The sequence below is a fragment of the Lacerta agilis genome, chromosome 4, assembly GCF_009819535.1.
Source record: "Lacerta agilis isolate rLacAgi1 chromosome 4, rLacAgi1.pri, whole genome shotgun sequence".
Classification (NCBI taxonomy): domain Eukaryota; kingdom Metazoa; phylum Chordata; class Lepidosauria; order Squamata; family Lacertidae; genus Lacerta; species Lacerta agilis.
The window spans coordinates 12,415,391-12,441,155 of record NC_046315.1 but is presented as its reverse complement, the minus strand read 5'-3'; the positions used below and the strand labels follow the sequence as shown (position 1 = coordinate 12,441,155).

General features: G+C 42.6%; 1 protein-coding gene across 10 annotated transcripts in view; it reads left to right on the top strand.

The window, feature by feature from the left end:
- The window catches only part of PICALM (phosphatidylinositol binding clathrin assembly protein), a 64,266-nt gene extending 40,186 nt beyond the window's left edge, over positions 1 to 24,080 (top strand). For 2 of the 10 annotated variants that reach the window (XM_033146074.1, XM_033146082.1), the window contains 13 exons: positions 1,210 to 1,310; positions 2,963 to 3,109; positions 3,688 to 3,771; positions 4,053 to 4,136; positions 6,797 to 6,904; positions 7,511 to 7,642; positions 7,738 to 7,768; positions 8,729 to 8,828; positions 11,480 to 11,503; positions 13,795 to 13,854; positions 15,108 to 15,212; positions 20,836 to 20,938; positions 22,479 to 24,080. In XM_033146074.1, the coding sequence (XP_033001965.1) occupies positions 1,210 to 1,310; positions 2,963 to 3,109; positions 3,688 to 3,771; positions 4,053 to 4,136; positions 6,797 to 6,904; positions 7,511 to 7,642; positions 7,738 to 7,768; positions 8,729 to 8,828; positions 11,480 to 11,503; positions 13,795 to 13,854; positions 15,108 to 15,212; positions 20,836 to 20,928 (1,069 nt within the window). In that variant the 3' untranslated portion in view covers positions 20,929 to 20,938; positions 22,479 to 24,080. Of the gene's footprint in view, positions 1 to 1,209; positions 1,311 to 2,962; positions 3,196 to 3,228; positions 3,397 to 3,687; positions 3,772 to 4,052; positions 4,137 to 6,796; positions 6,905 to 7,510; positions 7,643 to 7,737; positions 7,769 to 8,728; positions 8,829 to 11,479; positions 11,504 to 13,794; positions 13,855 to 15,107; positions 15,213 to 20,835; positions 20,939 to 22,478 lie in introns of those variants that run through there. The other 8 variants (XM_033146077.1, XM_033146075.1, XM_033146076.1 and 5 more) reach the window with 8 other exon arrangements.
- Positions 24,081 to 25,765: the final 1,685 nt, after the last annotated feature.

Sequence of the window (25,765 nt, the reverse complement as noted above, 5' to 3'; positions counted from 1 at the left end):
TACATCTTTTTAACAGTGTTATAACCTGCATGCAACACCTGGGCCTGTCAGTATAAACTGTCCTATGTAGTTAAAGATGCTTTGGGTTTTGGATTTTTTTGTTTATGGGCAGGGGTTAACAATATTCAGTGCACACTGCTGATACAGCATTGATGATCTACAAAAGTATGAGACGCTCCATTGTGCAAACACACATGTATTCTCTAGATCAGTGCTTCTCAAGCTATCTGATGTGGTGGACCACCTCCAATTCACCAGGGACTGGTACCATATTTGGTCCCTTAAGCTTCCCATCTAACCTGGGCTGTGGTGGTCACTGGGGATTGGCAGCTGATGGGTCATGGACTGGCACCAGTCCGTGGACCACCACTTTCAGTAGCACTGCTCTAAACTCTATAAAGCCTCTCAAAAAGATGTAAAACTGGAGTTTTAATATGAAATTGATCGCAGCGAAAAGCACTGTGTGTTGTGGTGCCACATGGATACCATCACCAGCAATTGTGGACTTGACCTATGAGCACTACTTTGTTATAGAAGTGCTGGAGAAGAACAGTACAACAGTCAGTGTACTGTTGATGCAGTCCGATATCCAGAATGGTTTGCATGGTGGGACCTCACAATATGAATGTGTGCACTGTTGCTTTGACTGTAAGCAGCAAAAATAAACAGGAGCTTAGCCCAACCAAATGAATGCTTCATTACATCTGCATTTCTGCAAACTGCAAAACTTGCAGCATAGCCTTTAAAAACAGAAGAATTATTGGCAAATGAAACCTCCTAAGTATCTGTGTGAATCTCCCACTTGTGCTATATATTCAGTGCAACTAGTAGGAGCAATAAACCTGTGCTAGCATGTGAAGAACCATACAACTAATTTGATGAGCCCAGGGAGTCATTGTGCTTTTGTCACTCCAATGGTATGCCTCCCTCCTTCCAAATAATACCTTACAGCAAGCTGCCTTTGATACTGGAAGGAGGTGGGGGTGGCTGCGGTTCCAAAAGGAAAAAGTCAATCCCTCCGGGCATGTTGAAGCCTCCTTTTGATCCTGGCCTTGGATATCCAGTGAGACAAATTCTGCCACATTTCATGCATGCACACACATTCCGTTTAGGAAAACACTACGATAGTTTGAATAGCTTTGATAAGTTTTATGAAAGAAAGGCAATGTTGCTCAAGTCTTTGATAGTTGCCCTCATCTGTTTCCATAGTACATCAAAGCTGCCAAATGACCTCCTTGATTTGCAGCCAACCTTTCATCCGTCTGTGCATCCTATATCCTCTGCGCCACAAGTAGGAGGGACGTGGGCAGGTAAGAAACTCACAGTTAAATCCCAGTTTTGGTTACTTCATAGTCACTCATAACCATCAGTAATTTTTCATAGACTCTTAAGCTTTCCTGCCTTGTTAAATTAGGTAAAAAGATTTTTTTTTTTAAATGCCTGGGACAGATAATTCTCCATACCGTATTTTGAAGGATTGAAACAAATCATGGTGTATCATAGCACATAGCTTAACTTCGTTTCTTGTTTAGCCCCAATCATAGTTGTATCTTTGTAGTCATTGCGAGTTATTGTGAGCCTTGATTTCAGGTAAGTCTGGACTATGGAGCGAAGTCCAGAGTATCAGAATGATTCGCCTTTGCCCTGCAAACACTAATTTGAAATGTTTGCAGGGCCATCTGATTTCCTGTAAAATTTTATGTGAACATCCCAGAGCTGGTGCATTGCACAGGCCTTGCCTCCAAAGGTAGACAGCTTAGAAGCTCCTTACATGCTGGGCAACCCCTGACACAAAAGAGCTCTCCGCCTTCCTTGGATTTAACTTGCACAGTTTCAACAAGCCTGCCTTCATGTGTGTATGGCTAAAATCACACAAGTCAAACGTGCATAAGATGTGTTGCACTTTTCAGTTGCTTGAGCCATTTAGATGTATTTAATATGTTGGGTAATACCTCAACACCTCCCCCCACAGTGTAATATCAATCAATCATTTTATTTGTATGCTGCCTTTCCAAAGTTAAAACCATGGTCAAGACATCTGTGTACTAAGTTGCTCATGCTGGGGCTTCATTCCCTCAACTGAGCATTCTTGTAGCAATGCACCTTCTATCATGTCCTCTGCCCCCCCCCCAAAGTACATGCAATAATTTGGCCAAGTTGCCTTTAATACTTGTCCTTTCTTGTTCATAGCTTTGACAGCTTTTCACTCTTTTTCTCAGGCTGCAAAATATTTTGTGGGGTAATGGAGGGCCAGGCAAGATGGTAGACATGTTTTTCTGGTAGCTTCGTTCATGTTTGTTGTTGCTGAAGTAGGATAAGCATATTCTTTTTTTGTGGACAAATCCTTGCTGAAGATGTTAACTAGAATTATTTAGAAATGGGTAGATTTTTTGTGTTTTGTTGTGTTTTGTTTAAGTAAAACAAGCCACAATCCCCAGTTGGTTGAGCCAGGGATCATGCTTTGTTGCTTCTGCAGGGGAGGGGGGTGAAGTCGGAGTGATCTGTGCAAAACTTAACAGCAAGGTTTTTTTTAGAACTTGAGAGATAAAAAGGCATTTAAGAAAGGAAATTGTTTGGGCATAGTGAGGGTTCATGGCAAGTCTTGGGAAAAGCCCAGGGGCTGGGTGTGGATGGTCCAAGTTAGAGGCGCTGCACTGAAGGGATTCTTCTATATCAAAGGTATTGTGCAGTATGTTGTAAGTGGATTCTGACTTCCAGAGACCAGAGTATTAAGACATTGCCCTTTTCAGGAAATAGCTGAATCAAGATAACTTAATAGAATGGCTGTTACCTCTTCCCTGTAAGCCATTTATGTAGGTGTTGGGGGGAAATGCAAACTGATACTCTTAAAGCAAAATTGACTTACAGAACTGCTTATGCCGTTCCTGATTACTAATTCACAGCTAACCTGGTCCCCCCCCCTTCCTCTTCTTCTCCTTCTTGCTCTGCTTGGGCTGCACAGATCCTTTCACTTCTACTGCTGACGCTGTTGATGATGCCGTTCCAAGCCTAAATCCTTTCCTCACAAAATCTAGCGATCACCTCTCTGTCTCTTCTGACGTACTACCCACTTTCACTTCTAGGACACCAACTCATGAGATGTTCGTTGGTAATGTACCATCTGACTGGCTTTTCCCTTTCTCTTAACTATCAGAATATTCTGGGCAAATTTAGGATTTTCAAAAGAGAGAAAAGAAAGATAAAACGAATGAGCTATTACCTAATGACAGTTTGAGTTCCCTTCCCAGTTGTAAATACATGACCTACAGAATGTAGTGCAGTGGTAGCTGTGTAAATTCAGATGGGCAACTACTTAGGGATTGAGGGCGGAGAGAGGATACTTTATATTCCTTCCCAGCCTTATTGTTTTATCTAATATTTTTAAAACAACAACAACACCCAGAGGTTACTGAATTGGGGACATCTCCCCCCTAAAAGCAGGCAAGGCTTTGCTACAGGCATATCAGCTGTAGTATTGCCCATCTAAATGGGCCACATATAGAGTTACACTACCTACCGTGTTCAGTTTGCAGTCCATCAGGTAATCTCTATGTCCAGCTATGTGCCCTTGGCCACATGGAGTTTCCATCCAAGCTAGATGTGGCACAATTTGACCACCAGAAGCGTAAATTCCAAGATTACCATGTCGTCTTATGACTTTCGATTTAACTCTTTCTGGTTCTCTAGATCGCTTCAATCCATTTACTGAATCAAACCCCTTTGTGGAAACCAAATATGCATCCACTTTTCAGCTCTGTCACTTTACTTCAGGTATAATATAAATGCCTTAAGGGTTTTACACTTGCTTGTTTTCAGAGGTGTAAAACATGGCATTTGATGATGTTTCCCTCCCCCCTGTCTTTAGATAGTGTAAAATCTTCCCTTTTTTTAGAAGTTGTTACTAGTTTGCTTGTGTGTGTGTGTTTTATAGGTCACGTAGTTGTTGTCTTAACTTAGTGTCCAAATAATTGGTTAAGCAGATAAGAGTGTCCTGTTCCTTTCTTTCTGTAACTGTTCCTTCTTTGCTCTTCTGCTTCCTATGCCTTTATCAGATTCTTTTTGTGGTCCTCAAGCTTATCCTCCTAACGCTTCCCATTTCCGCAGTGAGCCCTCAACAGTAGCTGGCCTATTTGGAGGTAGGTAAAAGGCTTTTGAAGCCCAGGAACTTGGTTCAATTATGTAAACTTGAGTAAAATTATGTAGACATGCCCATTTCAGTTTGTAAGCAAGCTGGAGAGTTGTATGCATTTCACCGACTGATCAACACTTAAAAATAATTCCAAAACTGAAGCATCAAAATGGGTCCAGCTTGTTTTTCAAAATAACTAAGCCTGTCCTTGCTGAAAAGGTTGCAAATCTAAAGACTGCTTTAATCAGTTTTTCCACCGTATCACTTTTTGGTCATGGAAAATCACAGATTGAAACGAGTGGAAATTGACAGTGATTTGGCGGGTGCACTTCTAAAGCACCCAGCACGACATTATTACCTTACTCAGGTAACTTAAAGCCACTGTCTTTATTTCCTGGAAATGTTATAGATTTAATTATAAGAACTTTGCAAACATTGATCCCATAAAACAGGCATATTGGTCTTCTCATTAAGTGGTGTGTGTGTGTGTGTGTGTGTGTGTGCCCTTGCAAGCATGCACTGCTCTCTCTGAAATGGGCCAACTGTACTTAGTGCAACAAGTTCCCTTGTGGAACAGTGCCCAGTGCCATTTTTGATTTAGCCATCACAGTGCTAGTGTAATACATGTGCCAGTCTTGAGAACTTAAGAACCATTTTGATCAGATCAAAGGGCCAGCTAGTCCATCTTGGGATACTCACAAACAAGAGTGTGGTGGTGATGACCACCCCTTGTTCCTCATTGAAGTTTGATCCATTTCTGCCTTGATTATTGTAAGGTCCGCTAGGTGGTTGCTCGTGAGTAAACAGCCAAAACTCCGCCTTTTTTAGCAGTTTTATTGTGCATACTATTTACAGTGCAGAGCTACAAGTTCATGTCTGTATCAGTCACTTGCAGAATCCGGGAGTGGCCCCTTCCGGATGTGATCCCAACATAAGTGTTTCGGTATACGAAATCTCCACCTCCCCTCCTTACATTTCACCCCTCTGCGCACTTGGGGCAACGGAAATGGCGTGTCCCCCCTCGCCCGCGGAGCGAGAGGAGTGCAAGGTCTCTCCAACATCCCCAGAGCCTCTGCTCTCCAGCCTCTGAGCTGCCTGCCCCTCCCCACTGGAGACATTGCTGCTTCCTCCACTGGAGGAGGAGGTGCTGCTGGTCAGGTGGGGTCGGTGCTCTCTTTAACATCTTGAAACCCCTTCCACCACCCTGTGCTGAGCCGGGGACAGTTCCCTGACAATTATCAATAGCCAGTAATGAGAACTGAAGTGTCTTGTTATAACAAATTCTGTTGCGTTTTGCCTTTTGTCCTGAATCTTCTGGAATTTCACTGGCTGCCTCTCATGCTATAGTCAGTGCCTAACTGCCAGTGTTCTGTAGGTCAATACTGTTCATCACTATTAAATTCTATTGTTCCCCTGTTGTTTCTTCTAAACTGTCTTCAGTTTTCCTTTGTAGGAAAAATGCTGCATCCCATAATGACTTTTCATTGACAGATAGCCTCTCTTCTGTGCTATCTGCAACTTTATAAGCTAGGCTGGGGGAGCAACCAGAGTTGCTCACAGTATACAAGATGTTGAAAGGACCATATGTTTATATAATAAATGTGTATTTCAATTCCTTGCCGCCTTAATCCACCTTCATGTTTCCCTTTTCTTCTATTGCATGGTACTGATCTGATTAGGGGAGCCTTCTGGAGCAGGCAGACTGTATAGGATTTTAGCAGTATAGTGTCTCGTAATAAAACGAGGAAGCCTGGCGCTATATGCAGCTTTAGCATTCTGCCTAAAGAAACTGGTAGCTGCTACATGTCAAACTACTGTGTTGCTTTCACTGCTGAAGTAGCCATAAGCATTCATGTAATACTGCAACTACATGATTATTGTTTTTTTAAAATCCATCCATTTTAGCAAGACTTTCTCAAGTCTCTAAAAAGCAAAATAGGTCATATTAGTGCCAGGTGGAAATCAATTTTAAAACACATGCCTGACCGTGCTTATGGGCATTTTATTCAGAATCCTCAGGATCAAAGTATGTGATATGTAGGTCCTAAGTCCCATTGATTTGTTTGGGATGTAGCAATTTGGGAAACTGTTTGAAAATCGGGGGGGGGGGGGTAAAGTAGAGAGCACCAGTGAGTGATTTTGAATACAACTCAGTCCCAGAGGTGACAGTTTTGCAAGTAGTGAACTGAAATAGGAAACTAAGAGTCTATTATTGCTTCAAAATAAATCTGCTCTCAGATCGTATAGCAGTGACAAAATTGAATAGACTGCACCAGGCCATCTTGTTTTGAAAAGTTCTGCCTTATCTGCCTTAAAGGACTGAAACTGAAAAGGCTTACTAGTACTGCAGAACTCTCGCTGTGAAGCCTACTCCAGTATCTTTTTTTTGGGGGGGGGGGTGCTGTTGTTGCTCCTTGCCAATATGCAGCATGCAAACTTGGGAGTCCATCAGTTCTCGCCTCATAGGTTTTTCCTCTCAAGTTCTGCAAGACTGCTTTCCTTGCAGAACATGCAGTTCTGCAAGGAAAGCATTCTTTGTAGGCTCCTTTTCAATGTCTGAATGCCCATAATTTTTTTATGGCTATAGAACTGCTACTTACATGCAGGTTGAGAGTTCACATACTGCATACTATATAAATAAGCTCTTTTTAAATGTCTTGTTTGTAGGGTTCACCCAGTCTCCTGTTGCTCCGTCGCAGCCCTCAGCAGGCCTTAATGTTGACTTTGAGTCTGTGTTTGGCAACAAAACTTCAAATGTACCTGTGGATTCTGGTGGTAGGTCTTCCTTTTCTTTTTAAAGTACCCATTTTTTAAAATGCTGCTCAAAGATGCGCAAAATCACACTGGGTGATAGAACATTCGGTGCCAGCCTTGAAAAAGCTGTTTGGATCTTTTGGCTTGTTAAAAAGGGTTAATACATTTGTTTTTGATTAAGCTTTCATGGACAACTTCCTATTATGCCCCAACCTTTTCTGAAATCTGATAAAGTAGTTTCTCATCCACAAAAGCTTATGCTACAATAAATCTGTATTGTTGCTTGAGACATTTTACTGAAACAGCAAGGAAGACCAGACCAGGGCCCTGAAAGGGCCACCAACTTTTCCTTGGCTTCTTTAGCAGAAAGACAGCATATAAATGCAATCAATCAATCAATCAATCAATCAATCAATGTTTTCCTGCTACTGCCAGTGCTCTTACAATTTCTGTTTGGACCTTGGGTGTTGAATTTATGGATTTTCCATTTCTTCACTGCAAAATAACAGTAACAACAATAATTGCAGCTTTATACCATTTTGACTTTAGAAATACTGATTTTAAGATGTCTCATGCTACATTGACATGGATTCCATTGCCTTTAATACTACTTGGCTTTTCTTAAAGGGTTTGATGAATTAGGTGGACTCCTAAAACCAACAGTGGCCTCTCAAAACCAGAGTCTTCCAACTTCAAAAGGTCCACCTAACAAGTTAGTGTTGGATGATCTGGATTCATCTTTAGCCAATCTTGTGGGCAGTAAGTATAGTTTATGTTAAGTTTACAGTACCAACTCTTTATCCAAATAAATGAAATGGACAGCTTCCAATTGTTTATTTCTTGTTTTGTAACAGATCTGGGCATTGGAAATGGAACAACTAAAAAGTGAGTATTTCTCACTGCAGCAATATGCAGGTGTTTTAATCCATTAAGCACATCTTTGCAGCAATTTTGTACAGCATATGCAGACTAAGGTTCTTGAGATGAACCTGGCAGGAAGGGTGTAACGCTGCCCCTTTCCCCTCCCAGGTTTTCCATTTCTGAGTAGGATAGCGAATGTCTTTGGGGGGGGGGGAGCAGGAGAACTCTGAATGAGGGAAGCTGTATATGGGCAACTAATCTTATACCTTTTTTATCTGTATCTTTCAATAAATCAGTTCACCTCAAGATTACAGACTTCTATTTTTTCTCCTCCAGTAATAGTTTACTGAGCTTCCAAAGCATACAGTTCTCACTGTGTCCCCAGTAAGGCACAATACTTAGCTCCTGAGAGCAAATCCAGTTTCAGCAGTAAAAAAAATACACCCCACAGGATATCTAAGTCAGGCACACACACCGGCAGGAGGGAGCAAGGGAGAAAAGCGGCTGGAACGACACAGGGCAATGGATGTGTATGTTTCGCTTGGGAGGGAAGTCAGCAACTCGGCATCTGCAGGGGCTTCATGAAGCAAAGCTTTCTGGGATGTACGTTTACCAAGATTACAGACTTCTAGGTACCCAAGTCCAATTATCCAGGGACTGTACACTCTCTTTGCCTGCTTTCTTGGTTCTTTCTGCATGTTTGCCTTAGACTTGGCCCCTTTGGCCTATTTATGTGAGGCTTGAGCCAATTGTGTGCTGGTGTCTCTAGAGTGGTGTGCATTAATGGATAGCATTTGCCTTCATTTTTATCTATTTTTGGAGGCTTGAACAGGAAGATGTTGAGGTACATAGTTTCAGGATGAGAAATACTGCTCTAACCTTGTTTAAACTTCATTTATTTTTAAACGTGTGCGCAAGAAAGGCAGCTAGATTCCCCTCCATCTCCTGGATTTAAAATCTTTTTTTTCCCTTTTCTTTTTTAAGTGATGTGAACTGGACACAGCCAGGGGAAAAGAAACTAACTGGAGGCTCCAACTGGCAACCCAAAGTTGCACCAACAACAGCATGGAACACTCCAACAATGGTAAGCAGTTGCTGTAGGCATATTGAAAGAATTCCTGCAGCTCAAAATATACTGTGAAAGTGTAGGAGGACTACAGGAATTTTGTCAGGAGAGGCAGAGAATGTTAGAACTTATTGTGGGAGCCTCAGACAACATGGCATGTTTCATTTAGGTGATATTTAATTGGATATTTATTGGCTAGAGTAATCCCAGTGGAGTCAGGTTTGTGTTTTAAGGTTAGCAACCTGGGGACTCAAACATACTGGCTGATATAGTATCCTTGAGTGATGCAGAGGTCTCATGGCATTGACAGCCTCGTGATAATTGCACAGAAAAATGTGTATCTAACCTGGACTGCCATACTCGAAACAGGTTGAAGTTTTAATCCATTTATTTCACAATTCCACTATGATACTTCAATATAAGCATACACAAAAGAGGTTGAGATGAATTTTAAGCATTGATTATATCAGGGATGGGATGGAGGCAGCATTCCCTGGTGGGCAACTTTCAAGTGCCTGCATGTCAGTGGAAGGTGGAGCCAGAGGCAAAAGTAGGCGGGGCAACATATATGACTGTTCCGTTAGTACCATAACTGGAATCTAGCCTGTGTAAACGCCAGAGGTTTCTACACATGCACGTCTCTCCTTCCAGGCAGGCAAGAATCATTATCATAGTTGAAGGATACATTGCAGCCATGTGGAATCACCTGAAGAAGGTGCAGAGCAGGGCCACATTTGAGGGACATGGCCACATTTGGCCTCTGGGCCTTAGGTTCCCCACCCCTGGTTCATATGAAGCCAGAAAATAACTCGGGTGAAATGGGGAAGTCTGGCTTAGTACAAGCAAGGAATGAAGCACTGGAGCCATCACAAGGGGACGAGTGAGGAAGGAATGCTCAGCCCCAGCACTTGTTCACAGCTTTATGAAACATGTATTAGGAAGCCAGGAAAGATGATTTATATCAAGCCATAGCCTTATACCAGTTTAATCACAAAGTTTGTGAGAGAGGTTGCACTGAGAGAGAGCCTGGTTTTGTGTGAAGTCAGCCAGTGATTTTGGTTGATACTGGATTTGAACCCAGGTCTCCTTGTGCCAAGTCAATGCCCAATCCACTGCACCATGCTGACTTTTAATAAAGGTATATTCTAATGAGAGAAGCATCATATTTTAAAAGTTTTCTTTAATCATAAGCCCTGTGAAAGGAGACCTATGTTCGACATTAAACCTTCACCAGAAGCTGTGTATTTTGAGGTGCATTGTTCATTGAAGCCTGAGCAATCTCTTAAAAGAGAGACAATTGTAGTCTCAGTAGTTCATAAAGGACTTGCAGGGACAAAAGTGCTCTAAAAGGTTCCAAGCAGTGACTTCTGCAGATCCATGTGATGGCACAGTAGCCACAAAGGAGGATTTGAATTGTACTAATAAGATATGGTGCGACTGAAAGCAAGGCAGGGAACAAAAACTTCATGTCTGATGCTGCCTGTATTGTCATACAACTTGTTAAGAGAAATTGGAAAGAGATGCCTCGTGTGTTCGATCAGTTGCCTTCTTGCTGTGGACTTGCCTGCAGGAAAATAATAATAATAGGTGACAGTTGCTAGCCTGGTGTATTTTTTTAACATGCGTGGAAGTGGTGGCTCATAATCATTTACCAGTAGATATATGTGGCTTTTCATGTAATAAATACTACAACTCTGGGCAGGCATGTGTGACAGGAGAGGATAACAGTGGAAGGAGGGCTAGTGATAAAAGCTACAGAGAACAGTTTTTTGCCTCTAATACAATCAGGATCAAATGCTTAAGGCCATCTACATTGCTATGAATTAAGCATGTGCTAACTGCTAAACATTCTGGCCTGCCTGTGCCACTATTTTTGTGCTTTAAAATGGGAACTTAGTGACTGAACTGGGCACCATTCCAGCCATGTGTATTTTGAGATCATGGTCATTTGACAATGACCTTCAAATGCCACTATCCCACCCAAAGTTAGCTGTAACCTTTATAAACTACCTGGGAGAAATACACTTGTAAAAGGAGGGGTGGCTTGAGTGCCCTGTCCTTCCCTCCAGACCTCTCCAGCAAATGTTCCAGCCCATGCACTAGCCTTGTAAGGGAAATTTGATTCAGGAGTCCCACATAGCATCTTGTTCTGCCCTAACTTTTCATTCCTGGAGACAGTTCCTTCTAAATGTTTAATAATTTCCTTTTAGGAGCTGTGCTGAACTGCCCTGTGACACAGCTCCTGTCTGATAAGTCTCACCTGAAGCTATGAGATTCCTAAATGGTTTTCATGAGCTGTTAGAATAGGAAGGACTAACTCACTTCCATTCATCCTCTGCCTTAACTCTGTTTGTCCTGTTCTGGTTCCCTTGTGAGTGCTTTGCCTTTAATTGGTTACCGGTAGATTCCAGTATTTATGGAAAACTTGCCAACACAAAGCATGTGAAAAACATGTACAAATGCAGAGGTCGTGTTGTGGGTTTGTCAACCTTGTCTGTGTCCTTTTTACCAGATGCTTAAGGGGCTTTGGATTACAAAAATTATACTTCGGGGAGGGGTTTAAACTCACTTTTTGACTAAAATGCTCTGTGTGTATATTCTGTTGTGTAAGTACTCATTTCTAATCCAGTGTTATTGCATTATGTAATTGTTCTTCCGGGGAAAAACAGAATGGCATGCATTTTCCACAATACGTAAGTGAACAAAACCTGCAGCCCTTTTTTTTTTTGCAATCAAAACTGGCATGCTGATATTAACCACTACAGCAGAATCTCATAATCCTGCTATTCCACACTTTTTTTTCTCTTGAGTTAAGATCTTTGGGCATGACGACAACCTTGAGCAGCTTCTATCTAGCTTATCCAGATCTCAAGGTGTTCTGTGGGCCTCTTTTCTCCAATGATGGCATGGAAAAATACTAAGATGATTTTTCTTGCTTTAAACTCTGCCATTTACTGCGAGATAGCTGGTGCGTGTGTCTGTATTGCCTTTTTTAAAAAATGCATTTGGTGGATAAATCAAACAAAAAAAGGCATTTGTGCGTGTGAAATAACTGCATGAAACCTCACAGGCTTCTGTTCAACTTCACAATTCGCTATCTGTAGACTTGATTTCAAATAGGGAGAGACCAATACATTCCCAAATACTAAACCAAGTGAAAATCCTCACCCATTTGGTTGTGTGTCTGAAAGACTTACAACTTTTGAATTATCCTTCAAAGATGGGTGGCATCTCCCTTCAGCACTAAAAGGACAAATAACAGTGGTTAAAATGACAAGTCAACCTAATTTCTCTTGTGTCAATAAGAGCTAAAGAATGAAGTAACTAATGGGTTTGTTTTCCAAATGTTTTAAGGTAAGTTTATTAATTGACTGTGGGGTGTTTCCTCACTCCCGCTTTTCTACAGCTACCGTGTATGTGGTTCACCCCATCTGCTTTGCACATGGATATTGCAACTGTATTGTTTTACATCAAAAATCTTAAGTGACTTTAATTCTTTAGCTCTTAACTATAGAGATCCCAGTTTAGCCCAATTGGTTTCTCCTTCCATGTTACTGTTGGTCTTTCCCTGTATTCTTTTCATTGTGGGGAAAATCCTAAGCCAGCCTTCAGCTCCTAAAAGCCTAGCAAATGTATGGCCATATGTATGCATATGCATAATATTTTGCTTAATGGCTGTATGAATATTAATCATGGTCATTTCATTAACCATGTTAGCCAATAGCAAGTTGGATTCCATTGTCCAGTGGCTATTACAGTTCAAAGGAGTAAACATTTTTGAAACACTGTGTGGTTCTTTTCTTCCCATCCCTACCCCAGAGAGTAGGGATATTGTTTCTGGAGAGTTAAATCTCCTACGGAAACAATTCTTGCAGATTAAGGGCATGATACAAAACAATGCTTTTCTATTTGTCCCTAAGCTCAGAGGGTTTGTATAGGAAAAGTTCCAGGATTGTGTGCGTCTATATTTTTCTGCTTTCCCGTATTTTTTAGAGATTCCTCCACTTTCTAGGACTTCTGCTGTATGATGCAAGAGTGTCAAAGCCAGGGGGCTTGAGCAGAGTTTCAAAGTAGTTACTTCAAGCAAGAAGCCCAGTTCCTGTAATAGTTGTATTGCATATGGAACTGCAGATTTTTTGAAAAAAGTATCAGTGGTTTGGAGGAGGTGGTAAGCTTCATAAGTTACCCTCCTACTGTCAAACATCACAATACCTGGCAGAGAGAGAATACCCCAGTCTGTCCCCTTCAGATGCTGGGAGGTCTTTTTGGCTGTGATATCTTTGTTAAAATGGGATTTCAACTTGTGAATTAATGTAAAATATCTTCTTGAACTATTTATACTTTCATATAAGTCTCCGGGGCAGCTGACAAGATATGCCAAAACAAACAAACATCGAGTCCTACACCATATAGAAACAGGCCAAATTTAAAAACTCCCTATAAATGCTGTAAGCAGAAACAAACTTTTTACCCTGCCCTTTTTAGAAAACTCAGAACAGCTCCTGTTCAGAGAGGCAGCTGTTTGCTTTATGCTATAGCCTGCGGTGTTCCTTGACTATTCAGCTACTGGTTGCATGAAGCCCATCAAGTGAGGCTTTGTTTGACAGCACTCGTTGTTTTGGGGAAGCATCTAATTATTATTATTATTATTATTATTATTATTATTATTATTATTATTATTATTATATTTTTTATCCAGGATGCTAGGTTCACATTGTCTGTTAAGCAATCCTGGGCCCGAAGTGATGCCCTCCCAACTTACTGGGCACCAGCTATATACGTTTGCAGCCATGTTCAGCTAAATAAACTCTAATGGCTTACCTGCAAGGATGTTACCATGATGCTCAGTGGCCAGTTTCTGGCTCTATCAGATATCAATTGATCAGCTGTCAGAGATGCTCATATTTACAGTCAAAGCATTTCACTGCTGTTTGTGAAGCCTTTTCCATTTGCATGCAGCTTAAGGTTGTCTCTTTCTCATTAGGCACCGCCTGTCATGGCCTATCCTGCTACAACGCCAACAGGAATGATGGGGTATGGAATGGTCAGTAAATGTTTATATTCATTTGAAGTTATTTTCAGGAGCGCTTTTATCGTCGCTTGTACTATAACTGCTCTTTCCATTTCCTTTGGGTTTCTGTGTGTGCTTGCAACACATATGTTGAACAAGATGCCACACACCTGGCAGATTAATTTTAGCCCCACTTGTTTGTTTGTTTGTTTGTTTTTTGACCTTTTTTCATTTCGGCAGACAAAAAACCCCTAATACTTAATGTTCTTTACTTCCACCTATCTTCTGTTACAGTGACTACTTTACAAATAAGTTACAGGAAGCCTCAGCATTCCTCAATGAGACTATAAGGGCGAAATGAGCTTCCTTGAAAAACAGCTCCCCCCGCCCCACAAATGTGCAGCCATACAGTGTGTGTTCTAAGGGCATTCTGTTCATACAGAGCAAAGAACATATCTAGAACCCCCTGGCAGACATAAAGAGGCTCCTACCAGGCAAGATAAGGTGTTTGTTTGAAAGTTAGGAAGTTTGAAAGAACTCCTTTTTATGGTGACACCCTTGTAGATAAGCCTCAAATGTTGGGCGTGCCTTGTGCTGAGTGCACCAGGAAGCTAAATTGCTGATTCTAAAGTGTTCAGGGCTAAGTGGAAAATGAATGCCTCCTTAACAACGCAGCATTTGAAAGCTAAATGAATTTCTATTTGGCCCCCTCTGCCAGTCTTTTGGTCCTTGGTTAAGACACTTTACCTGAGCAAACTTTAAATTTGCCTGTTGGTGTTTTAATGGCTGCTCTTAAGATATTGGTTGATTTTAATAGCTGCTGCCTTACTTCCTCTTTAGCTTTTTTAAAAATGTGTTGTTGTTTTTAAGTGATGCAAGCCGCCTCATGTGCTGGCTTATTTAAATGCAAAATCATAATTTTAATTCTAACTCTCAAGCTGACAGCACACTGACATTTGAAATATATTCCTATATGAAAACATCTTAGCCTGGTACAGGAATGAATAAAAATGAAAGAGCTTGTTATATCACACCAGACGTTGTTCAAAGTTTTCAGCTCAATGTAGAAACGTGAAGCAGTGGCCTATCTAAAAGGGTGGAAAGCTGCATAAGAACACAGACCAAAAGTTTCCAATGTTCGGTTGCTGGAAGCTTTTTTAAATTTTCCATTAATTTTTCCTTTACAGTGCCACTAACTAAACTTTGCAGTTGGAGGCAGTTTCTGGTGGTGGTCTCTTTTAAAGAGCTGTGCATGAAATTAATTCTTTGCTGTTCTGGATTTTTAGCCATCCCAAATGGGAGGAGTACCAGTAATGACGCAACCAACCTTAATATACAGCCAACCTGTCATGAGACCTCCAAATCCTTTTGGTCCTGTATCGGGAGCCCAGGTGGGTGTGGAACTGGCCTACAAAGCCATATGCTTCTGGCAGCTCACAAGCTAGTCAGCAAGAACATTGTGTGTATATTTGGTCATGTTGTCAGGTGGTGCATTCCATTTGCTTCAACCGTTAAGCCTGCTCAGCCCGGGAAACTTGCAGCCCCAAGGAAGGACACATAAGGGAGAGGACAAAATAGGAATGGTGAAGATGGGATGGAGGAAAGCTAACAGTGCCAAACGGCCCTTAGCGAGCAAGGTGATGATAGTCCAGGAAGAGATGGTGCTGAAGGAAAGTTTGAGAAGGCATCTTGTCATTAGAAGAGATAACTTTCAGGTATTAAGAGACAGAGGATGGTAAGGAAGAGGGAGCAGCAGTTCTTCATAGTTGCAGTGGCAAACATTGTGGTGTCCCCCTCCCCATGTTTCTGGATTACAACTCCCATGGTTCCTAACACTGGCCATGTTCACCGGGACTGAGGGGAGCCAGAGTTCAGCATCAGAAGAGTAGGCAGCAAACAGTACTGTTCAGTTTTCTGTTGAAAAGCTAAGCTAAGGTGTCAGAGTGGCACTGTTTTAGCAGGTGTGTTCTAGATCTTTATTAAAGAGAGGAGAGGTGATAGGAAGAAAGTCTAATTAAGGCTGCAGATAAAACTTAGCTTTTCTAGGTGCCACTTCAGGAGTGGCAAATTTCCACCGTTAATGGTACTACTTTGTACAAAACCACAGACTAGCCAAGTGTAGCAGGCACTGATCGGTGGCATGCATGCAGTTGTTTATCTGCTTGTACGCATTCTGAGAAGGAGTAGCCAGTTGTGGGTTCACATTGCGTTTGTACAAAGCAGAAGAGGTGTGTGTGTGTGTGCAATTGTCATGTTTGCTCATTTGTTGCAGGGAACTTTTTGCCTTTGAAATCAACCCCAAATTTGCCCTCAAAAGGAGCCAAGCTTGTTCCAGTAGGATGTTGCTTGGTGGCACATACAGTTCTCCTTTTTCTATTCTAGTATGGAAATCAAGAGGTTTAATCATAGAGTCTTGCCTGCTGTAACTTTTAAACTACTTCTTGGCTTTTTTCTGTTACACACACACACCCCATTTTCATCGCTTATATTTGCACTGTACTCTGTGACTTCCTCTTTTACTGCTTATGTAACGTATCCAGAATTCAGGACAATCTAGAGTGGTGGGTACAATCTCTTCTTTAGCTGTGGGTACTTGGGAGTTGAACTTAGCACATTAATGTAGGTCTTCCAAATCTGCCAGCCGTTGGATCGACAAATATTTGACACAACTCACCCTCCTTAGCACGTGCACTTCAAGTGAAGGTACCTGCTGGCCACTTCCACTAAACTGTGCTTCATTGATGTTTGCCCATGGAACATGCCCTGATGTAACCCTGCATAAAATGAATCAAGGCTGTTTGGTGGATTGCACCCATTGGTGATTTATTGATATGTTGAACAGCAATCTAATGCTTATTGGTTCAGTGAAAACGAACAAAGATTGTGTGTTACTAAAGGGGTGTGCTTAGCCGAGTAGTGGCACATATATTGAGATGGAAGAAAGGAAGTTTGATATCCTGAGGTCCAAACTGTTCCCTGATTTGGATGTTTATAGTTGTTTTCCCTTTTGAAAGAGAGGTATACTTGTTCATGTTGACCCACAGCGTAAAACCACAGAGTCTAGGGCTTGCTGATCAGAAGGTCGGTGGTTCGAATCCCTGCGACGGGGTGAGCTCCCGTTGCTCAGTCCCAGCTCCTGCCCACCTAGCTTTTTGAAAGCATGTCAAAGTGCAAGTAGATAAATAGGGACCGCTCCGGCGGGAAGGTAAACGGCGTTTCCGTGCGCTGCTCTGGTTCGCCAGAAGCGGCTTTGTCATGCTGGCCACATGACCCGGAAGTTGTCCCTCGGCCTATAGAGCAAGATGAGTGCCGCAAACCCAGAGTCGGACACGACTGGACCTGATGGTCAGGGGGCCCCTTTACCTATCCAGTTCTTTGTAAATATTACTAAGCATGGTTTCTGTACTTCCCTGGTGAGAAAATGTGAGGTTTGACTCTTGAGAGCTATTCCTGAGATTGAGATAGGATGTCACAAGCTGAATCCTACCATGTCCTTGAGTGTGTTGAATAGTTTCCTAAAGCAATGGAAGGCGCAGTGGCTTTCACTTGTCGGTCTGAAATAGCTTTGGGGAAGGAGCTCTGTGTTCCTTAGAATGCAGGGAATGAGAATTTGGCTGTTCAGCTGGATGCATAAATTAGTAAGCCTTCCTGAACATGGGACTTTCCCACTTCAGAATGCAAGTAGGTACTAGCATTATTGGGGAACATTTGATATGTAAAGGATCCACACATAAAAATCCTAGTACATCAGGGAGAAGACCCGGGTCAAATCCTGCTTGGTAGTTTCGTTCCGGACAGTGGAAGCATTATGTCATCTGCTGTTCTTCCCCCGCACATATTCAGAAGTGATGACATGTCTTAGAGCAGTTTCCACCATGCATCCCTTGTGAACATCTAGATTTATCTTAACTGCGTACATAATGGGTGAGGAAATAGGTTTCCTCTGGAAACCCCAGATGTTGGGAAATGGACCCTTTAATTGAGGCACTTGCTGAGTTTGCTGCTGGATGGAGCTGTTTGTCATTCCTCCTTACACTCTGCTTTACTGTGCTGATGTCAGATTTATTAGCGTTTCTTGGGAAAGGGAACAAAGGCCCGTTGTGGGAGCCTGTTTGCTGCTCTGAACCCTGGCAGTGTTTGGCTTCTTGCTCTGCCCCCTGTTCCTCCACACTAGACGCATTGTGTACCCAGCGCCTGCTTCAGGGTTCTGAAAGAGCGTCTCCCCTTTGGTCACCTGTTGGTCTTGGCAGCTCTTTTGTTAGCGAAACTGCACAAGCGGGAGTGCTTTCCACATAACGCGTACTGAGCATGTTGCAAAACTAACTTGAGTGGATGAGTCTTGACTTCCATCAGTGCCATGAAGCTGAAAGAGGCCATTCATGGAACCTCCCTCCTCTTCATTCATCTACATAATTTTCTCTGTCCTCTTCCATATCCACTTAATCATCTCCAGACACTGCCTACTAGGAAAAAAAAAAACATTTAGTTTTTGCCTCGTCTAGCCAATGGTCCCTTAAACTAAAAAACGGCAAGCCCTAGTTCATGTAGGTGTCTATTGATTTGGCTTCCATGTGGTAGGAGGCTTGTAGCAGCCAGCAGAGATGGGGAGCGTGTGGCTCTCCAGATGTTGGACTCCAGGGATTATGGGAGCTGTACTCCACCAACATCTGGAGTGCCAGTTTTCCCATCCTCAAGCTACCGGCTCCCAGCTGTTGTAGCCCTCAATAGAGAGCTTGTTGCTCCATAACTGTTGCAGCAACAGGGGGAAAAGGAAGTCAACTCTCCTGTTCGGTGTGCTCTTGGAGGTGAGCAGGGGGCACAAAGTTTGGAAGAAGCTTCTTCACTGGTGGCTGTAGCAACTGTTAAAATATTTCAGCTACTATAGCCACCAGGAGGCTTATCACCACTTGGAACATTTAGAGTGCTGGGTGAACTAGGTCTGCGTCAGGGGCTGCATCTCACCTTTTTCATGTGTGGAAAATTGCACCTGATGGCTCCCATGATTATTCTTTCTCTTTACAAAAGGGGAAGTGACTTCTTACATTCAGAAAAGAAAATTTATCATTGCCCAAGCATTTTGATTATAATGACTTCCTTGGGAGTGACTGGTATGATTTAATTCTTTCAAAGAGAAGTAAAAAAATGTTCCCCAGGCTCCAAGAAGGCTAGTAGATGTGTTTGATTAATTGTTTTTATATATAAAAAGCACAAATCAGTCATGGGGAGGGGGTGTTTCTATTTGAAATAATCAAATTAGATTCACCAAGGACTGAAAATGCACTGGAAAATCTTCTCCACAGCTCTGAAGTTGCCTCTTCTGTCATTAAGACCTTTCCAATGTGCCATCTTTGGTCACAGCTGGGAGACCAGCCATAAACATTTAGGAAGGGGCTAGTTGGATGGTGACGGCTTGGTAATAGGTCTGAGCAGTGGCCATGACGTGACCATATCTTAAAATAACTGTATGTGACAAATAGACTATGTCTTGCACAAAACAAGTATGCTGCCAGTGAATGGTTGTGGGATGTATAGTTTAAGCAAATGCACACATTTATGCTGTGCAGATCATTTGGGCGAAAAATGTGACGGGGGGGGGCGGGGGAAGGCAGCCACTTGCACTTTGTGCAGGAATGTGCACTAACAAAACAGAAAGAACTTACCCATCTGTCAGCTGCATTTGACTCTCCCTCTGGTGGATGTTTGCCGTTCTGTGTTGATCCAAGCAAATTGAGGAAACTGAATTATTTGGGCGTGGGGAGAAAGCATTCCGGAAGAACAAAACAAAACAAAAATACACAGAGCATAGTAAAGCTATGGAATTTGCTCCCACAGGAAGTAGAGACGGCCACCAACTCTGGGTGGCTTCAGAGGGGGACTAGGCTAATTATGCAGGATCAAGTTGTCAGTGGCTACTAGCCATGATGACTGTGTCCTGCCTCCACTGTTGGAGGTAATGCATCTCTGAGAACCTGTTGCTAGGAATTGCCAGTTGTAGTGCTCTTGTACTCGGGGCCTATATGTGGGCTTCCCAGGGGCATTGATTGGATACTGTGAGACCAGGATGCTGAACTAGATGGGTCTGTGGCCTGCTCCAGCAGACTCTTCTTATGATCTAATGTTATGCTCTTAATAAAGAGAGTCCTGGGCTTGGATACAAAGGGCTGCTTCATGCATGCTTCAGGCTGCCCAGTGGATTTTCACTTTCTAACAGTAGGCTTCTCCTCCCCGCTCAATTACACCATGTAACTATTACTGGAAATCAGGTTTTCTTTTCTTAAAAAGTGTGCCCATGCAGAATGCGTTGCTGCTGTTCAAGGAACAGAGTACTTGGCTGTGAAAGTCTAGTTTGGCCCATGTTTGTCAACCTCATCCCTTGCAAGCCACTTCTGTCCTTCAAACCCTACTTTCCCCCTGTACCAGAGAAAGTGTAAGACCACAGCAGTTAACAGTGAACAAGTGTTTGTATGGTATTTTTCATGGTTAATGTTAATACAGATACGTATATGTCTCAAGAGAACATAAGGATATACAGTATAGCCAGACTCATGCGGCCCTCTTTCTGCTGCTTATGCAGCTTTTGTTAACCTAATGCTGCACGTTGGCCATCCATGGAATGTAAATAAGTGTTAAGTGAGGTCTGGTTGTCATAGGTTGTTTTGAAAGCTAACTTCAGGTCTAGCTTCTGCTGTTTGCAGAAACACTGTTGTGCCGAATTGGGCCTGGTAACTATTGGAGACCATTGCCATACCTCTGGATAAAGTGCTGGTGATTTCTGCCAGCCACATCCCAGAAATTCACCTTTGCCTATAGGTAACCTTCTAATGTCTGCATCTGTCATACCATTGGGGCAGATTTCAACTTAGCATGCAATCAGACCTTTTCTTTTTAACCAGCCCACTTCAGTCCTAACTACCTTTCTTAAGCCTTCCTCTCCATCACTACATTTTCTGCCTTCATATTTCTGTCATTGAGGCCTTCTTTTTCTCTTTCCTTCTCTGACATCTTCTTTCCCAGCTGTCTGCAGCATCCAGCCCATCCACTCAGAGTCCACACAGAGCTTCAGGGAAGGATCCTTTTGCAGAGCTCTCCCTCCAGGATTTCTTATAGGACAATTTAGGTATTGCATGTTAACTCTGGGGGCACTGCAAGCTCGGATAATGCCTCGATTGCTAACGTCCCTAGCAATATTCATCCTCACATTAAAATGACACAGTCTGGGGCTTTGTAAATTTGCATGTTGTTATTCTGTAACCTGCTATAAACCACGGCTGCTAATGTGGAATGCAAGAGAATATTATTATTATTATTATCATTAAATTTGTATACCACCCTTCATCCAAAGATCTCAGGGCGGTTCACAACAGAGAAATACAAAATAAAAACAAAAACTCATAGCCCCCCTCCCACAAACACCTTTAAAAAGGCCGGGTTGACAAGAAACATTTCCACCTGCTTCTTAAAGATACATATTGAAGATGTCAGGTGAGCCTCCCTGGGGGAGAGCATTCCACAAACGGAGCCGCTGCAGAAAAGGCCAGTTCTCATGTTGCCACCCTCCAGACCTCTTGTGGATAAGGCACATGAAGAAGGGCCTCAGATGATGGTCGCAGGGTCCAGGTTGGTTCATATGGGGAGAGGCAGTCCTTGAGGTATTGTGGTCCCGAGCTGTTTAGGGCTTTACACGTCAAAACCAGCACTTTGAATTGGACCTGGAAACTCATTGACAGCCAGTGCAGTTGGACCAGGATTGGTGTAATAATGCTCAAACCGCCTTGCCTGGTGAGCAACCTGGCCACCAGATTGTGCACCAGCTGAAGGTTCCAAACCTTCTTTAGAGGCAGCCCAACATATAATGTGTGTTGCAGTAATCCAACCTAGAGGTTGTCCAGCAACATCTGGAGGGGGATACAGGTTCTCTGCCCTTAACTCTAGACTTCTCATGCACCCCAACCCTCTTTCCCCATGTGAAATAACTGAACCTCACATTCTCCAGAACAGAATCTTCACTAGCCCTGCAACTGAGCACATTGTGGGAAGAAGGCAAGTGGATTGACAGGCTGTCATTGCATAAATCGTTCCCATTTATTGGGATGTTCATGCTCCAGGAAATGTACATTCCCTTCTTTTTTTCCTCTTGTCAGCACCTTCATTTTGTTTTGTTTTTTGCATAGCCTCCTAGGTCTAAAGCCCTAGTCTCTTTCAAGAGAGATGTGCTTTGACTTACTATATAGAAATCCATAATCCCTTCTGCAACTGCCATAATGCTGTTTTCTGTTCATTTTATTGTCACCTGAAGAAATGACCTGAGATTCCTTCGCTAATTTTATGACCGCAGTTTCCCATCCTCTCGTCTGCAGCTCAAGGGTTGCAGCCTGAAGTTTAATTGCTTATCGCCCCAGAGGGTGATACAAATGCAATCGTTGCCAATGTGTCCTCTGATTCTCTGGAAATGGGAATAGACCTGCACATTCTACATGCAATAGGGAAGTGCTTCCAAACGGTCTGATCTTTGTTATACTGCAGCGCTCTATATCTCTGTATTCCTGGTCTGGCACCTTGGAACCTACTTAGCCTATGGCCAGTGAAAGGACGTTTGGAGGGGGAGGGCAGGTTAGTTGTGCAAACGTGTAAAATGGATGCCTTTCTTGTCTCCTCAGATACAATTCATGTAACCGCACCAGAAGGGGTGGGACAGGAACAGTTCCAGAAAGACACGTGCTCGACAACAGACCCTTCTTTCCAGCCAAATCAGAACTGATGCCTCAGCTCTCCTCTTCACTAGAACGGCCTGGTAAAACCACACAAGGCCCCTCAACAGCAGTAGGAGCACCAACATAGGGAAGCCTTGAAACCCCGCAGCACTCTCCGTATAAAACCAAGAATTGCCACAATTTTGGTGTGGGATATGTTTTTCTTTTTCTTTCTCCCCCTTCCTGGTGACTTCTAATCATGTCAGTAACTCGCCACCTGTTTTAACACTCTCCGTCAATAACACACACACACAAAAAGAAGCCTCTTGTTTCGCCACGAAGGGTACAACAAGCACCTGGAACTGCTGCTTGGGACGAAGAGCTAGGCATCCTCCTACCGTTAACTCCAGTGACTTTCTCTAGGGGATCAAATCCGAAAACACCCTTTTAATTCTGCCATTTCCTCTCTGCAGTCATCGCAAATGTTAGACTCAATAATGGAAAGTTTTAACTTTTTAAAAAAAGAATTATATATTCCGTTTGCATAGACATTCCTTTATGTATTATTGTTTGTATTTATTTATGATTATCAGTTTAAGTAACAATGTATCACAAAGCCTCCTTTGCGGGGAAATGAGCGTGGATGTATGCAGTATGTCTCCCTTTTGGAGTTTCTCCCCCCCCCCTTCCCTCCCTCTCTCTCTTCCCATTTTTATTCACGAGAACTATTCTGATTCAGAGTGCATCTTCACTCCAATAACGCACCCAAACTACACAGAGCACTGAGTACGTTCAATGGCCTGAAAACACCAATTGTCCAATCTCCATGGGAATTAGTTCTGTTAAGGATTTTGGCAAGGGGTGGGGGGGGGAAACAGCTGACTGGTTGGGAGGAGCACAGAATTTCTCGACCAGATGTTGGTGCTTCTGGGATGAACTTTTTTCCTTGCTTTGTGCTTGGCATGTCATTTATCTTACACTTGACGTACGGCCTTTCCAAAATGAATGTGAGGAATTGCTTTCATTTTTAAAGACTTTCCTTCTTCTCTGTACAAAAACCAAGCAAACCCCGATAAAACTTCTGAGGTATTACGTGAAAAAAGCCTTCGATCTTTTTTTCTTCTTCTTCATTTGCTAGTGCCAGCTCCATGATCATGTATCGTGAAATAGAATAAAAACTCAGAAGAGAAATTGTGTCTTTACTAATGGGCACAACCCCAACCACCAAGTTCCCCAGCAGAAGCTCCATTCAGCCCGTTCTCGTGGGGGGCTTGTGCAGGAGAACTTCCTGGCGGGTTGGCCTTTCAATGTTGTAGGAACCCTTTTAGTTTTTCTGCAGAATTTGAAGCAGCACTGTTGATCGGTGCTTTGTGTAAATACAATCATACCAGTTTGGGTGGCATCTGGGGCCTTAAGAAGGATAGTCAAAAGGCATGAAAGCAATTCTGTACATGAATTAAGCATACTTGCTGCATTGTCTCCGCAGATTCTATTTTTGTTTAAAATGTTTAAAAGTACGTTAGCAAAAAAAAAAGGTGGATTTTCAAATAAAATGCAGCTTCCACAGAACTTCTGTTTATAGTATGAATGTCTACAATGGTGGGTTGGGATGGGGGGGTCTGTTTGGTTTTTTTGTTGCCATTTTGCAAGGTCAAATGTGCTTTGAAACACACTTGAGTGGACATCGACATTTTGGCTGCTTTTGCAACTTGGTCCATTGCATTAGTGGTGATGTATGTGGACAACTTTTAAATACAGCTGAAAATGGTTTGCTTTTAGGGCTCAGCTAGCCTTCTAAATCCAATTTCATCAAATCCTGTGCTCAGATTAAACCCTATGGGGTGGGTGAATTTGCCATTAAAGGGGGAATGCCTGAATTGTGCCAACCTCACACTTGTGCCATCTTTTTTTTTTTTTTTTTTTGGTTCAGCTATGCCCAATGACCTGTCAAGATTGAGGTAATAAAATTTGACTGGGCGGTACTGTTGAGGCTGTGTATTAGGGAGGAGACCAGGCTGGAATTTTCCAAACGGTGCTTTTCTATGTTAGAGGGAGCATTCCTCCCTCCACTTCTATAGGGATGCCTGAACTATTGAAAATAGGTTGTGCGTCCAAGCCTTGATGGTAACTTCCACAAAATAATCAGTATAAAATAATCAGACTGTGCTTACAAGTTTGGGACTTGAGCCCTGCCAGCTCAAAAAATCAGGTGGTCAGCCTTACACTGTTTCTCTACACACTTGACCGTGCCCAAAGTTGTTTGTGGATGTTGAGAGGTCCTCTCTCTTCCCTTGTATTCATATGGAACAGGACCTACCTCTCATGAGGTACCTAACTACAGCAAAAAGCAGCCAAACTTAGCCGAGCAGCGCTTTGTAGAAGGAGTTTTGTTTTAAGCCCCATATCCCATTGTCGAGCAGAAAGGAAAAGCCAGCTCAAATGTGTGCTAGCTAGCAGTTTTTCTTTTAACCAGAATGGTGGAAGCTAGGCAACTTAGAAGCCCAGATGAGCAGAAACCAATCTGAAGCTTGCTACTAGTGGAGTCAGGGCTAAGAAAAGGAACCTTTTCACACAGCACATAGTTAAACTGAAATTAACTCCCACAAGAGGTAGTGAGTGTCACAAACATGGATGTCTTTAAAAGAAGATTGAGCAAACGGAGGGATAAGGCGGTGTTCTCCCTCCACTCTTGGAGGCATTGTTTCATTTAATATTAACGCCCCAAGGTGATGTACAAAATGCTGAAGGTGTTGCACGGCAACATAAAGAACTTGAGTTTTAAAATGCAGTAATGCAAATTGGGTACATATGACAGAGATGCACACATGCAGCTGGGAAAACTTGTCAGAACAAAAAACACAGATGTACATTCGATGTGATCTCGCCCCTTTCTATAAACTCCCAAGGCGGTTTTAAACAAGCCACTATCCTGCAGGTTGGTTGTAAGAAGAACTGAGAACACGTGTGAAGGTCTTCGGTGGCCTTGAAAACACTGGTAAACGTAAGTTGGCACCATGTCTTGTGAGACTTGTGGGTCCAGGAGCACTGAGGGTTTTTCTCCAATCGAACGGTATAAAGATTTCATGAAATGACTACATAAACCTTCACGGAGGGCAAAAATCAAATCGGAGCCACTTGCAACAGTAATTCAGATTCTGTATTTGGTGCATAAGATGAATGGGAATACAATATACGCAATCTACATAACCCTTGTAAATGTACCCAATATTAACATCTTTGCTATGCAAGTAAAC